At 39.6% G+C, this 16,233-nt stretch overlaps 1 protein-coding gene across 1 annotated transcript; it reads right to left on the minus strand.

Moving 5' to 3' along the window:
• Positions 1-2,895: 2,895 nt before the first annotated feature.
• Positions 2,896-3,951, minus strand: LOC138229129 (zinc finger C2HC domain-containing protein 1C-like). The gene is made up of 2 exons (XM_069186402.1): positions 3,662-3,951; positions 2,896-3,258 (listed from the first exon to the last, which is right to left on the minus strand). The coding sequence occupies exons 1-2, from the start codon at positions 3,896-3,898 to the stop codon at positions 3,010-3,012; spliced, it is 486 nt and encodes a 161-aa protein (XP_069042503.1). The 5' UTR covers positions 3,899-3,951; the 3' UTR covers positions 2,896-3,009.
• Between the last annotated feature and the right edge of the window lie 12,282 nt (positions 3,952-16,233).

The following is a 16,233-nucleotide window of genomic DNA, read 5'->3' on the forward strand; positions in this document are numbered from 1 at the left end:
CTCACCAATTATCCCAGAAGCCAATTAACCTACCAGTAGTTCTTTGAACTGTGGGAGGAAGCCGGAGCACCCAAAGCAAACTCATGCAAACATGGGGAGAACATACAAGCTCCATACAGATAGCACCCCAGGTCCAGAAGTGTACCCAGGGCCTCAGCACTGTGAGCTAGCAATGCTAAACGCTGGGCTACTGTGCATGCTAATTTCTAGGCATCAGGTGATCAATCAGGTAGTGTTTCTCAGATAAAAGGACACCAGTTATTTAGTATGAGATTCAAATTGACCTCAGAACAAAATATAACTTATGTTATATAACTTATATAGAACTTACTACAGCATAACTGTCTTATTTGGCTCTTGTAGAAAATATTAACAGCATGCCTATTAAACATACAGTATCTAGCAATCAGCAATCAAAATAAAAACATTTCCAAACATGGAAACTGCCCAGTTAATGAAGCATTTCAAAGACATTAATCTATTCAATAATTACAGTTTTAAGTAGATTTATAAGAACAGATTTATATTCAGATTACGAAAGCATCATAACAACTGCTGCTTGTGTAAGGAATCCATGAATACCACTGTACATGAGAATTCCACACCTATTTGTAATCAATACACAAAATCCTATTGAATTTCAGGTACTTGTTTATTCAGCATTGCTTGACTCCGCGGACTCCTTGTTGTTTCAATATTCTAGCAATAGGACTAATCGCCAATACAGTGCCGTTGTAATCTATTCCTTCTGCCAGCAGAGGACGGTATTCGCACAGCCAGTTCAGGATAAGATACGGTCCTCGCAGTTCACAGTACAACTGGCCAAAGCCGTATTCGGAATATGCTCTCGATAACCTCGTTTAGTTTAAGTACGGCCATATTTCATATCAACCCACAGATGCATTGCATAAACACTAGAATTCTGGTTGTACTTAAATTGACCTTATACGTTTTGGATTATGTTTAACCTTCTTCAATTTCTTCAACCATATTTTGAGATGATTACGTTTACAGAAGCAAATATTATTCAGTGCTTTTTCTTCACTCCTTTAATCAAACCCACATTTCTATAAGGAGGGCCATTGTGAAACTCCCCAAAGTGAGCTGAATTAATCTTTTATTCTTCACACCTGCGAAGTCATTCCTACATTGTGTAATATGAAGGCCTTTCATTATTCACGTATACTACAACATCTGAAAATAATGGGTCTTGAAATAGTTGAATGAAAGAAAATCCTGAATAACTCCTCCAAATGCGTGTTACACTTTCATCAAGTACACACACTTTGAATGTGATGAACTATAAAAAGTTATTTTAACCATACCCAATGGAGCTCAGGAGTGCGATTGCATACACAATCATGTTTTCAGTGTTTGGACATCAGCCGTACATCAGAACAATCATTTCACTAACACAGCTCCATGTTGAGTGACTTCCCTCCAAGAACACAAAGTCACTTTCCCTTAGCAATTATTGCATGGACTTTGATTATCTGCCTTCTGCATCAAGCCCTGTATTATATACGGTACAAAGCCAAGCTTTGGGATAGTGCTTTGTTTGGATCCTTGTCTTGATCCTTTTGGATCCCAGGCTGCTCATTTGCAAATGAGTTTTGACATTAATTATAGTGACTATAGCAATGAGCTGGCACTGTGGTTCACAGAGCTGGGGTCCTGGGTTCAATTCCTGGGGTGCAGTCTGGATGGAATTGTATGTTCTCCCTTCATTTGTGTGGATTTCTTCCAGGTGCTCCAGTTTCTTCCCACAGTCCAAAGACATACAGTACTAGTAGGTTAAGGTGGAACTACAGTCCCAATTTTGCAGACACAAAATTATTTAATTTCAGTCACAAAATAAAATCATTGACATTTTAGAAAAACTTTACAAACTCAAAATTGAGCACAAAATCATGAATTTTGTGAAAGGACTGTAAGTTACGCCATGTTGTAACAAATTCGCATTCAAGTTCCACACAAATTGCGATGTGATGCAGCCCTTCCTGCTCACTAATCACTGTAATGACTAATGCAATGTGATGTAGGAGAGAAAGGGTATAGGTTATGCAGCAAACATTTCACTGCAAAAAACGTTCCATTCCAAGGTTCTTTATGCAGAGTTAACAATGTAGTATTATTTATTGGCAAAAACGTAAAAAAGTTGAGAGTTATATTTCCATTGGATTAAACGAGATGTATTCACAAGCCTGCTCCTTTACAATGTCATAGGGCCACAACAGATTATAGGAAGTTTTGCTGCCTCGTTCTGAATCGCAGAACATGGTAATTCTTTAACCTTGAAATGTAGTCTATTTTGTGATGTAATGATGCAATGTCCCTTTACTGAGAGCCAGCAATCAACGGATGTGTCTGATCGTGAATGGTTTTCCCTGTTGTTTGTTGTATTACTTGGTGTTGCATTTTAAGCTGTGCATGAGGCAGGACCCGGAGGCTGCTGCTTCTGCTGGTGCTTCTGCTGGGATTGAGGAAGAGCTGAGCGCCATGTAAGGCAAAGACACTGCGTTCCACTTTATCAGGTGCGTGGAGTGTAAGAGCTGCAGATAATATTGAGTCACATTAATCCCAACATATTTCAAATATTATGAAAATTAAATAAATTAAATCAAATAACTTTCATTAAAAAAATCAATCACTCTTTACCTTGCTTTTTCAGTTGTTTTTAAGGAAAATTGATGCCGAGAATGTGTGAATACTGCTTTTTGATGGTTCCAAGACCAATGTGACCTGTTCTATTGCCTGCTAATTGTACGTTCCAGGTTGAAAAATTATTTTTAGGAGGTCAAGGTGTATGAATGATAAGAGAAAAACTGAAATAACCACAGCTACGCAAACACCAGTCCACCAAAAAAAAATCATTTAATTAAAATAAGGTAACATTTTTTTTTCATCATCATACGGATGAACTGTGCTAAATGTGTTTCTAAAAAGAAAAAGCAGGACGTGAGTCGTGAGCCAAGATCATGATTCTTTTGCTCTTCTTCACATCAGTTTTCATCTGCGAGGAGGAGGAGGAGGGCGGCTCCTGATGTGCTGACACTTGGGGAAGTGCCTCTGTGCCGGCCTGGGGGCAAAGCGCCGGCCGCAGTGAGGGCAGGGCACGTAGTCGGGGTTTGGATTCGCGGGGGGCTGGGGCAGGTTCACAACTTTCCCTCCTTGCGTGATCACCTGCTGCACCTCCCTGGCCTGTTTGATGCTCCGAATGAAATCCTCGTGCTTCTGCCTCCAGTTGTTCTTTCTCAGCTGGGAACAGGAAATGAAACCAATAAAACAGCTTCCAGAAAAAGTCCAGACTAGCACTGCGTACACAGTCTGGTCGCAAACCATTCACAAGGCAAGAAAATATCAATACAGTAATAACGTAGCTTTCTGGGGCTACCTTTCAGGTCATTGGGTAGAGAGTACAATTTACGTAGTTATGGTTTTGTTTCCTGTGAGTGCTATTTGCTTGATATGTAGATTTTTACAACAGAATTCAGAAGTCACTAAGACACATTTATTCTGTCTGGCAAATGTGCCTTTGCGGCAGTTTTTCAGAAGAGTACTTCATAAAACACTTATTTATTGTTTACATTGATTTATAAGCTGAGTCTGACTCTAGGAGAAAAAAAGGGAAGCTTGGAAAGAGTTTAAGGATAGCCCTTACCACGATTGGCGGTTTAACCTTCTTCTTATGGATGTATGTCTCCAGTTCTGTTCCCTTGGCCCTGTGCTTGAAAGAGTCAAAAACCTTCCTCTTTGAATTCTGAAGCTTCTTGCAGATCTTGCTGTGTTTCTCCAGCCTCTCTACAGCAAACTTCCCGTGACACAGTTCACAGGGCACCAGCTGAGGGTTTCCACTCTGGCTATTCTCATATGGAAATTGCTCAGCGGTAGGGCACATCAGACTTGTAGGGGACAAATATCTGTTTTCCACTGACAGAGTTTGTTCATCCAGACATGTGGTCTTATTTCTGAAGTGGCCCTGCGCGGCCTGTGCCGCTGACACGTCGCTTTCAGGGAGCCTTGCTTTCTTGAGATACTTTCTCCTTCCACAGGGGACGTCTTCTAGCCCACGGCTGCAAGGGCTCACTTGACGTCTCTCCTGATGGGAAAGCGCAGAGGGAAAGTGCGATTCTGCGCATCCGCCATCTTCCATTGGAGAACCATAATCAAGGTTGTCTCCTCTGATAGGAAGGGCTTTCCTTGGAGTGAAGGCTTTTTGCTTCTCCATTCTGCAGGTCAGAAGAGGCACGGCCTTAGAGCGGTGGTTGGCCCATGGTCCTCTGGGGCAAAGCTCGCTCTGCCTCGCCTCTATTTTCCCTTCCGGCCACCTCTCTGGAGTCTTCCATCTCTCTCGGAACCATCCTCAGCTCCTCCTGAGCTCTGAAGAGCTTCGCCTGCATCATGGCCTCCTTCTGGCGAATCTCGTCCTTCATCATGGCCTCCTTCCGGCGCATCTCATCCTGCAGGCTGGCCTCCCTCCGGCGATGCTCCTCCTTCAGCGCGGCCTCTGCCTCGGCCACTTTTCGTAGCTCCTCTTGCAACTGAAAGTGCTCCTTCCCATTGGCATGAGAAGGGCATTGCCCTGGAGGGGTCGCCACCATGGGGAGGACAGTCCTGTCCTTAGGTTTGCGTACTCTTGAGCCCCTCCTGCCCGGCCTCTCGCAGGGCCTCTCATGACCATCCTGAGGCGGGGTGGGGGCAAACAAGGAATCACTCTGTGCTTCCGGGCGGTCCACAGCCCGAACCTCACCAGGGCCGGAGACTTTCCTGTTACCCATAGGCTTCAGGGGGTAAGACCGATCATACCCCACAATGTTCTTCTCGGGGCCCTGTTGGGCTTGGAAGCGATAGCTGTTCCCCATCTTCTTCTCCGCAGCGTATTTGACATATTGGAAACATTTTCTCATCTTCTGTAGAGCTGCCTCCTGCCGCCGATTGTACATGGCGATCATTTTTTTCTCCTTTTCCTGCATCAGTTTCTCTTGGAAGGTGTCCTTCAGAAGCTGTATCTTGGGAGGCGGGCAGTACGTGGAGATCAGATCCTGTTGCCTTAAGGGCGCGGGTCGATTCGAGTCTGTGTCCTTCGGGGAGGGGGACAGAGCACCAGGCTTAGGACTGGGCTCCATTGGCAAATGAGATATGAGCTTTGTTTCCCAGGTATCTGGAAAAGGCAAAAATGGCAAATAAATGATATCCTGCACAGTCTAGTATGGTCTAATAGAAAAGAATAAAAAAAAACAATTCAGGAAATACACAACTTTTTAATATTAAACCTAATGGTGTTGAATGCTGCATGCTGACTCAGTAGGAGACAGATCCTAAACATAAACATTATAATAAACATTTGTTTCCCAAATAACATTCTCAATGTTCAGAATGCTTAAAGTCATGAGCTTTTTTAAAAATGTTTAACTGAAACCTGGAAATGTGCTATTTCATTTCAAAGCTTGTATTATATCTATGATATAAATGTTTTTTTATATAAAATTAACCCATTATGCAACAGGGGTTTGAGCAAAAGTCACTGTGAATAAGGGAATTTATCAATATTAATTAGCCGTTTCACTACATTATAGATAGCTGAAGGATTATGATACAGTATATCGATTTCGCTACAAATTGACAAGCATATTTGATGACACTTACCAAACAAGTTTTAAACAGCGGAGAAATAGTTCACCACGACGATAGCAATGCAATGTTTGACTGCATCTCCCTATGTGATATATCTGTATTTGGGTATATACAGATCACGTAATTCAGGGAGCACTGTTACGTCAGGTCACCAACCATTATTACGACGCTCATATGTCATAGAGCTCCTTAGGATGTTTGTATAATCTTTATCCAAATTTTCATATGGCCGCAGTTACGGCGTTTATTTTACAGTTAATGTAACAGGGTGTCATTATATTTTTCTGTCTTTATGGTGGCAGACCACTTAAATAAATCTGAGTAGGCGGTTTCTACAAGTGGGTCAGATAAAATATTAAATATACAGTAAAAGCTCACACCTATTCATACCCTTTATGTACTGTATATCTACAATTACGTATACTACGTATACAGTTATCGTATACTATAATACGATAACTACCATTACAAAATGTCTCCCTTTTGATTTGAAGTGGTTCTTTTAAATAAGTAAATTGCAATCACTTAGCCTACATCTGAGCTCCTAATTCATCGCGACGACGGACTGAGACTCCAGTCGGATTTGTGAGAAGTAAAGGGGTGTGCCTGTTTTAAAACCGATTCATACGTCTTAAACACATGGACATAGATAGCAGTCTGTGTTATATAATTTATCTTTTTATTTTATTTAAATTTAAGTATCACATACACATTTTCAAAGTAACTGTACCCCTTTTAATTATGATCCCCATCGCTCACAGCTCCGAAGGTGAGACGAGGGCTACTTCAGATGGGATTTCCAATATTTCTCTCTTAGCTTGTATACCGGTGGAAAGGAGAGGGGTCTTAAAACGTGTTGATAGTAAGATTGGGATGTATTTGCAGTCTAGATATAGTTTTTTTAATGTTCGGAGCCGCCACAGATTCATTTTCTTACGACTGCTTTTCTGGATGACAATGACAATGCAAACGATGGTGTTAAGGCGAGGCTGTGCCTTAAGGCTCCTCTGCTTACAATATTCAGCGCGTAAATCGCAAACGAGCGCCTTCCCTTACGATGAAAATGCAGAAAATAAGACCACGAGATTTAAACCTACGGCTTACAAATTTATGCGTAAACACTAAAACCGTATCTTTAGCAAAACTGGCGAGACAATGTGTTTTATCATTTAAAAAAGTACTGGAAAATAATTAAAGGTTATCACGATAAACAGAGGTTACTGATCTACTACTGTACGCTGTGACCAAAAATGAGAGTCCCCCGATCCTCGCAGCCTTCATGCTTTGGTCTTGGCCTGGCCGTTTTTTTTAAGATAATGGGGTCAAGTTAAGAAATTATGCAAGTTTCTAATCAAATCCAAGGGCGCCTCGATCTCCTAAACATCTTTAGAAGGCCGACGGACCACACTGCACGGTCCGGGTCCGTTCCCTGACCCGGTTCTGGATAATGCCAGCTTAAAGTGAAAAATTCTACTGTACATATTATGTTTCTTATTATGGTATATATGTATAATATAGCGCGACCGCTTCACGAAGCTAGAAAGAAAGTTATCCGCCATTTTTATTTTACCTGCAATTGAATTTGCCATTAAAATCATTATTAATACCGCAGCTGCTAAATAACTTACCTAAAAGCGTTCAGATACAAAAGCACTTGAGCTGTAATGTTTGTATACTGTTGGCCCGATGACCTACTTCAAGAAGAATTGTTACATAGACCGCCAAGGACTGTCATCACACTTTACGTCATAAAGCGCTTTAAAACTTTAGACAAGTTCAACACCTCATATTTTGTACTGTTTATCATGGTAAAAGCAACTCAAAGAAATTATAAAAATGATCGAAAGGTAAAAATACAAGCTTATACGAGCTGTCGTTTTAACATTTATAACATATATTTAAACAAAACATATATCATCTATTTTAATAAAATAGAAAAGTGTTCTTAGTCTTCACTTAAAAGCTGTTAGAAGCTGCCTTTCTGACAAGAGAGTTCTGTGAGTTCCACAGTCTCAGTGCATTAAAGTCAAAACCAGTTGCTTTTTATTTCCTCTTTTACGACAGAGCAAGGAGGGTGTCCACAGACCACTGTGCACCTGCAGACTGATATGGGGGGTAAAAAGTCTAGAAGTTAGTAAATAAGATTTTAGCACATGTTCTAAAACAAACCGGACACCTGTACAGTGATGCCAACACAGTGCTCTGAGCTCCTTCTTTGAGTTAAATCCTAGCATCTGCATTTTTTACAAGTTGTTGCTATGGCAGAGCATGACCAGAGCATAACAGAAACCACCCATTTTCTAACCGCTTCATCCAATTCAGGGTCAGGGGGTCAGGGGGTCGCGGGGCACGGGGGAGCCAGAGCCTCAGAAAGTAATAAGCAGGAGATACCTGGGACTGGATGGTAGTCCAATGCAGGGAAGACACAGACACTCACCAATTATCCCAGAAGCCAATTAACCTACCAGTAGTTCTTTGAACTGTGGGAGGAAGCCGGAGCACCCAAAGCAAACTCATGCAAACATGGGGAGAACATACAAGCTCCATACAGATAGCACCCCAGGTCCAGAAGTGTACCCAGGGCCTCAGCACTGTGAGCTAGCAATGCTAAACGCTGGGCTACTGTGCATGCTAATTTCTAGGCATCAGGTGATCAATCAGGTAGTGTTTCTCAGATAAAAGGACACCAGTTATTTAGTATGAGATTCAAATTGACCTCAGAACAAAAAACTGTATAACTTATGTTATATAACTTATGTATAACTTACTACAGCATAACTGTCTTATTTGGCTCTTGTAGAAAATATTAACAGCATGCCTATTAAACATACAGTATCTAGCAATCAGCAATCAAAATAAAAACATTTCCAAACATGGAAACTGCCCAGTTAATGAAGCATTTCAAAGACATTAATCTATTCAATAATTACAGTTTTAAGTAGATAACAGATTTATATTCAGATTACGAAAGTATCATAACAACGGCTGCTTGTGTAAGGAATCCATGAATACCACTGTACATGAGAATTCCACACCTATTTGTAATCAATACACAAAATCCTATTGAATTTCAGGTACTTGTTTATTCAGCATTGCTTGACTCCGCGGACTCCTTGTTGTTTCAATATTCTAGCAATAGGACTAATCGCCAATACAGTGCCGTTGTAATCTATTCCTTCTGCCAGCAGAGGACGGTATTCGCACAGCCCGTTCAGGATAAGATACGGTCCTCGCAGTTCACAGTACAACTGGCCACAGCCGTACTCGGAATATGCTCTCGATAACCTCGTTTAGTTTAAGTACGGCCGTATTTCATATCAACCCACAGATGCATTGCATAAACACTAGAATTCTGGTTGTACTTAAATTGACCTTATACGTTTTGGATTATGTTTAACCTTCTTCAATTTCTTCAACCATATTTTGAGATGATTACGTTTACAGAAGCAAATATTATTCAGTGCTTTTTCTTCACTCCTTTAATCAAACCCACATTTCTATAAGGAGGGCCATTGTGAAACTCCCCAAAGTGAGCTGAATTAATCTTTTATTCTTCACACCTGCGAAGTCATTCCTTCATTGTGTAATATGAAGGCCTTTCATTATTCACGTATACTACAACATCTGAAAATAATGGGTCTTGAAATAGTTGAATGAAAGAAAATCCTGAATAACTCCTCCAAATGCGTGTTACACTTTCATCAAGTACACACACTTTGAATGTGATGAACTATAAAAAGTTATTTTAACCATACCCAATGGAGCTCGGGAGTGCGATTGCATACACAATCATGTTTTCAGTGTTTGGACATCAGCCGTACATCAGAACAATCATTTCACTAACACAGTTCCGTGTTGAGTGATATATCTGTATTTGGGTATATACAGATCATGTAATTCAGGGAGCACTGTTACGTCAGGTCACCAACCATTATTACGACGCTCATATGTCATAGAGCTCCTTAGGATGTTTGTATAATTTGTATCCAAATTTTCATATGGCCGCAGTTACGGCGTTTATTTTACAGTTAATGTAACAGGGTGTCATTATATTTTTCTGTCTTTATGGTGGCAGACCACTTAACTAAATCTGAGTAGGTGGTTTCTACAAGTGGGTCAGATAAAATATTAAATATACAGTAAAAGCTCACACCTATTCATACCCTTTATGTACTGTATATCTACAATTACGTATACTGTATAATACGATAACTACCATTACAAAATGGCTCCCTTTTGATTTGAAGTGGTTCTTTTAAATAAGTAAATTGCAATCACTTAGCCTACATCTGAGCTCCTAATTCATCGCGACGACGGACTGAGACTCCAGTTGGATTTGTGAGAAGTAAAGGGGTGTGCCTGTTTTAAAACCGATTCATACGTCTTAAACACATGGACATAGATAGCAGTCTGTGTTATATAATTTATCTTTTTATTTTATTTAAATTTAAGTATCACATACACATTTTCAAAGTAACTGTACCCCTTTTAATTATGATCCCCATCGCTCACAGCTCCGAAGGTGAGACGAGGGCTACTTCAGATGGGATTTCCAATATTTCTCTCTTAGCTTGTATACCGGTGGAAAGGAGAGGGCTCTTAAAACGTGTTGATAGTAAGATTGGGATGTATTTGCAGTCTAGATATAGTTTTTTTAATGTTCGGGGCCGCCACAGATTCATTTTCTTACGACTGCTTTTCTGGATGACAATGACAATGCAAACGATGGTGTCAAGACGATGCTGTGCCTTAAGGCTCCTCTGCTTACAATGTTCAGCGCGTAAATCGCAAACGAGCGCCTTCCCTTACGATGAAAATGCAGAAAATAAGACCACGAGATTTAAATCTACGGCTTACAAATTTATGCGTAAACACTAAAACCGTATCTTTAGCAAAACTGGCGAGACAATGTGTTTTATCATTTAAAAAAGTACTGGAAAATAATTAAAGGTTATCACGATAAACAGAGGTTACTGATCTACTACTGTACGCTGTGACCAAAAATGAGAGTCCCCCGATCCTCGCAGCCTTCATGCTTTGGTCTTGGCCTGGCCGTTTTTTTTTTAAGATAATGGGGTCAAGTTAAGAAATTATGCAAGTTTCTAATCAAATCCAAGGGCACCTCCATCTCCTAAACATCTTTAGAAGGCCAACGGACCACACTGCACGGTCCGGGTCCGGGCCCTGACCCGGTTCTGAATAATGCCAGCTTAAAGTGAAAAATTCTACTGTACATATTATGTTTCTTATTATGGTATATATGTATAATATAGCGCGACCGCTTCACGAAGCTAGAAAGAAAGTTATCCGCCATTTTTATTTTACCTGCAATTGAATTTGCCATTAAAATCATTATTAATACCGCAGCTGCTAAATTACTTACCTAAAAGCGTTCAGATACAAAAGCACTTGAGCTGTAATGTTTATATACTGTTGGCCCGATGACCTACTTCAAGAAGAATTGTTACATAGACCGCCAAGGACTGTCATCACACTTTACGTCATAAAGCGCTTTAAAACGTTTGACAAGTTCAACACCTCATATTTTGTACTGTTTATCGTGGTAAAAGCAACTCAAAGCAATTATAAAAATGATCGAAAGGTAAAAATACAAGCTTATACGAGCTGTCATTTTAACATTTATAACATATATTTAAACAAAATATATATAATCTATTTGAATAAAATAGAAAAGTGTTCTTAGTCTTCCCTTAAAAGCTGTTAGAAGCTGCCTTTCTGACAAGAGAGTTCTGTGAGTTCCACAGTCTCAGTGCATTAAAGTCAAAACCAGTTGCTTTTTATTTCCTGTTTTACGACAGAGCAAGGAGGGTGTCCACAGACCACTGTGCACCTGCAGGCTGATATGGGGGGTAAAAAGTCTAGAAGTGAGTAAATAAGATTTTAGCACATGTTCTAAAACAAACCGGACACCTGTACAGCGATGCCAACACAGTGATCTGAGCTCCTTCTTTGAGTTAAATCCTAGCATCTGCATTTTTTACAAGTTGTTGCTATGGCAGAGCATGACCAGAGCATAACAGAAACCACCCATTTTCTAACCGCTTCATCCAATTCAGGGTCAGGGGGTCAGGGGGTCGCGGGGCACGGGGGAGCCAGAGCCTCAGAAAGTAATAAGCAGGAGATACCTGGGACTGGATGGTAGTCCAATGCAGGGAAGACACAGACACTCACCAATTATTCCAGAAGCCAATTAACCTACCAGTAGTTCTTTGAAGTGTGGGAGGAAGCCGGAGCACCCAAAGCAAACTCATGCAAACATGGGGAGAACATACAAGCTCCATACAGATAGCACCCCAGGTCCAGAAGTGTACCCAGGGCCTCAGCACTGTGAGCTAGCAATGCTAAACGCTGGGCTACTGTGCATGCTAATTTCTAGGCATCAGGTGATCAATCAGGTAGTGTTTCTCAGATAAAAGGACACCAGTAATTTAGTATGAGATTCAAATTGACCTCAGAACAAAAAACTGTATAACTTATGTTATATAACTTATGTATAACTTACTACAGCATAACTGTCTTATTTGGCTCTTGTAGAAAATATTAACAGCATGCCTATTAAACATACAGTATCTAGCAATCAGCAATCAAAATAAAAACATTTCCAAACATGGAAACTGCCCAGTTAATGAAGCATTTCAAAGACATTAATCTATTCAATAATTACAGTTTTAAGTAGATAACAGATTTATATTCAGATTACGAAAGTATCATAACAACGGCTGCTTGTGTAAGGAATCCATGAATACCACTGTACATGAGAATTCCACACCTATTTGTAATCAATACACAAAATCCTATTGAATTTCAGGTACTTGTTTATTCAGCATTGCTTGACTCCGCGGACTCCTTGTTGTTTCAATATTCTAGCAATAGGACTAATCGCCAATACAGTGCCGTTGTAATCTATTCCTTCTGCCAGCAGAGGACGGTATTCGCACAGCCCGTTCAGGATAAGATACGGTCCTCGCAGTTCACAGTACAACTGGCCACAGCCGTACTCGGAATATGCTCTCGATAACCTCGTTTAGTTTAAGTACGGCCGTATTTCATATCAACCCACAGATGCATTGCATAAACACTAGAATTCTGGTTGTACTTAAATTGACCTTATACGTTTTGGATTATGTTTAACCTTCTTCAATTTCTTCAACCATATTTTGAGATGATTACGTTTACAGAAGCAAATATTATTCAGTGCTTTTTCTTCACTCCTTTAATCAAACCCACATTTCTATAAGGAGGGCCATTGTGAAACTCCCCAAAGTGAGCTGAATTAATCTTTTATTCTTCACACCTGCGAAGTCATTCCTTCATTTTGTAATATGAAGGCCTTTCATTATTCACGTATACTACAACATCTGAAAATAATGGGTCTTGAAATAGTTGAATGAAAGAAAATCCTGAATAACTCCTCCAAATGCGTGTTACACTTTCATCAAGTACACACACTTTGAATGTGATGAACTATAAAAAGTTATTTTAACCATACCCAATGGAGCTCGGGAGTGCGATTGCATACACAATCATGTTTTCAGTGTTTGGACATCAGCCGTACATCAGAACAATCATTTCACTAACACAGTTCCGTGTTGAGTGATATATCTGTATTTGGGTATATACAGATCATGTAATTCAGGGAGCACTGTTACGTCAGGTCACCAACCATTATTACGACGCTCATATGTCATAGAGCTCCTTAGGATGTTTGTATAATTTGTATCCAAATTTTCATATGGCCGCAGTTACGGCGTTTATTTTACAGTTAATGTAACAGGGTGTCATTATATTTTTCTGTCTTTATGGTGGCAGACCACTTAACTAAATCTGAGTAGGTGGTTTCTACAAGTGGGTCAGATAAAATATTAAATATACAGTAAAAGCTCACACCTATTCATACCCTTTATGTACTGTATATCTACAATTACGTATACTGTATAATACGATAACTACCATTAAAAAATGGCTCCCTTTTGATTTGAAGTGGTTCTTTTAAATAAGTAAATTGCAATCACTTAGCCTACATCTGAGCTCCTAATTCATCGCGACGACGGACTGAGACTCCAGTTGGATTTGTGAGAAGTAAAGGGGTGTGCCTGTTTTAAAACCGATTCATACGTCTTAAACACATGGACATAGATAGCAGTCTGTGTTATATAATTTATCTTTTTATTTTATTTAAATTTAAGTATCACATACACATTTTCAAAGTAACTGTACCCCTTTTAATTATGATCCCCATCGCTCACAGCTCCGAAGGTGAGACGAGGGCTACTTCAGATGGGATTTCCAATATTTCTCTCTTAGCTTGTATACCGGTGGAAAGGAGAGGGCTCTTAAAACGTGTTGATAGTAAGATTGGGATGTATTTGCAGTCTAGATATAGTTTTTTTAATGTTCGGGGCCGCCACAGATTCATTTTCTTACGACTGCTTTTCTGGATGACAATGACAATGCAAACGATGGTGTCAAGACGATGCTGTGCCTTAAGGCTCCTCTGCTTACAATGTTCAGCGCGTAAATCGCAAACGAGCGCCTTCCCTTACGATGAAAATGCAGAAAATAAGACCACGAGATTTAAACCTACGGCTTACAAATTTATGCGTAAACACTAAAACCGTATCTTTAGCAAAACTGGCGAGACAATGTGTTTTATCATTTAAAAAAGTACTGGAAAATAATTAAAGGTTATCACGATAAACAGAGGTTACTGATCTACTACTGTACGCTGTGACCAAAAATGAGAGTCCCCCGATCCTCGCAGCCTTCATGCTTTGGTCTTGGCCTGGCCGTTTTTTTTTTAAGATAATGGGGTCAAGTTAAGAAATTATGCAAGTTTCTAATCAAATCCAAGGGCGCCTCCATCTCCTTCTCAGATAAAAGGACACCAGTAATTTAGTATGAGATTCAAATTGACCTCAGAACAAAAAAACTGTATAACTTATGTTATATAACTTATGTATAACTTACTACAGCATAACTGTCTTATTTGGCTCTTGTAGAAAATATTAACAGCATGCCTATTAAACATACAGTATCTAGCAATCAGCAATCAAAATAAAAACATTTCCAAACATGGAAACTGCCCAGTTAATGAAGCATTTCAAAGACATTAATCTATTCAATAATTACAGTTTTAAGTAGATAACAGATTTATATTCAGATTACGAAAGTATCATAACAACGGCTGCTTGTGTAAGGAATCCATGAATACCACTGTACATGAGAATTCCACACCTATTTGTAATCAATACACAAAATCCTATTGAATTTCAGGTACTTGTTTATTCAGCATTGCTTGACTCCGCGGACTCCTTGTTGTTTCAATATTCTAGCAATAGGACTAATCGCCAATACAGTGCCGTTGTAATCTATTCCTTCTGCCAGCAGAGGACGGTATTCGCACAGCCCGTTCAGGATAAGATACGGTCCTCGCAGTTCACAGTACAACTGGCCACAGCCGTACTCGGAATATGCTCTCGATAACCTCGTTTAGTTTAAGTACGGCCGTATTTCATATCAACCCACAGATGCATTGCATAAACACTAGAATTCTGGTTGTACTTAAATTGACCTTATACGTTTTGGATTATGTTTAACCTTCTTCAATTTCTTCAACCATATTTTGAGATGATTACGTTTACAGAAGCAAATATTATTCAGTGCTTTTTCTTCACTCCTTTAATCAAACCCACATTTCTATAAGGAGGGCCATTGTGAAACTCCCCAAAGTGAGCTGAATTAATCTTTTATTCTTCACACCTGCGAAGTCATTCCTTCATTGTGTAATATGAAGGCCTTTCATTATTCACGTATACTACAACATCTGAAAATAATGGGTCTTGAAATAGTTGAATGAAAGAAAATCCTGAATAACTCCTCCAAATGCGTGTTACACTTTCATCAAGTACACACACTTTGAATGTGATGAACTATAAAAAGTTATTTTAACCATACCCAATGGAGCTCGGGAGTGCGATTGCATACACAATCATGTTTTCAGTGTTTGGACATCAGCCGTACATCAGAACAATCATTTCACTAACACAGTTCCGTGTTGAGTGATATATCTGTATTTGGGTATATACAGATCATGTAATTCAGGGAGCACTGTTACGTCAGGTCACCAACCATTATTACGACGCTCATATGTCATAGAGCTCCTTAGGATGTTTGTATAATTTGTATCCAAATTTTCATATGGCCGCAGTTACGGCGTTTATTTTACAGTTAATGTAACAGGGTGTCATTATATTTTTCTGTCTTTATGGTGGCAGACCACTTAACTAAATCTGAGTAGGTGGTTTCTACAAGTGGGTCAGATAAAATATTAAATATACAGTAAAAGCTCACACCTATTCATACCCTTTATGTACTGTATATCTACAATTACGTATACTGTATAATACGATAACTACCATTAAAAAATGGCTCCCTTTTGATTTGAAGTGGTTCTTTTAAATAAGTAAATTGCAATCACTTAGCCTACATCTGAGCTCCTAATTCATCGCGACGACGGACTGAGACTCCAGTTGGATTTGTGAGAAGTAAAGGGGTGTGCCTGTTTTAAAACCGATTCAT

Source organism: Lepisosteus oculatus, unplaced genomic scaffold, assembly GCF_040954835.1.
Source record: "Lepisosteus oculatus isolate fLepOcu1 unplaced genomic scaffold, fLepOcu1.hap2 HAP2_SCAFFOLD_41, whole genome shotgun sequence".
Classification (NCBI taxonomy): Eukaryota; Metazoa; Chordata; class Actinopteri; order Semionotiformes; family Lepisosteidae; genus Lepisosteus; species Lepisosteus oculatus.

Coding starts and splice junctions, on each gene's coding strand:
- LOC138229129 (XM_069186402.1), bottom strand. CDS start 3,898: ATGTGCCCTACCGCTGAGCAATTTCCATATGAGAATAGCCAGAGTGGA. Junction 3,259..3,661: donor AGGTTAAACCGCCAATCGTG/GTAAGGGCTATC, acceptor TCCTGTTCCCAG/CTGAGAAAGAACAACTGGAG.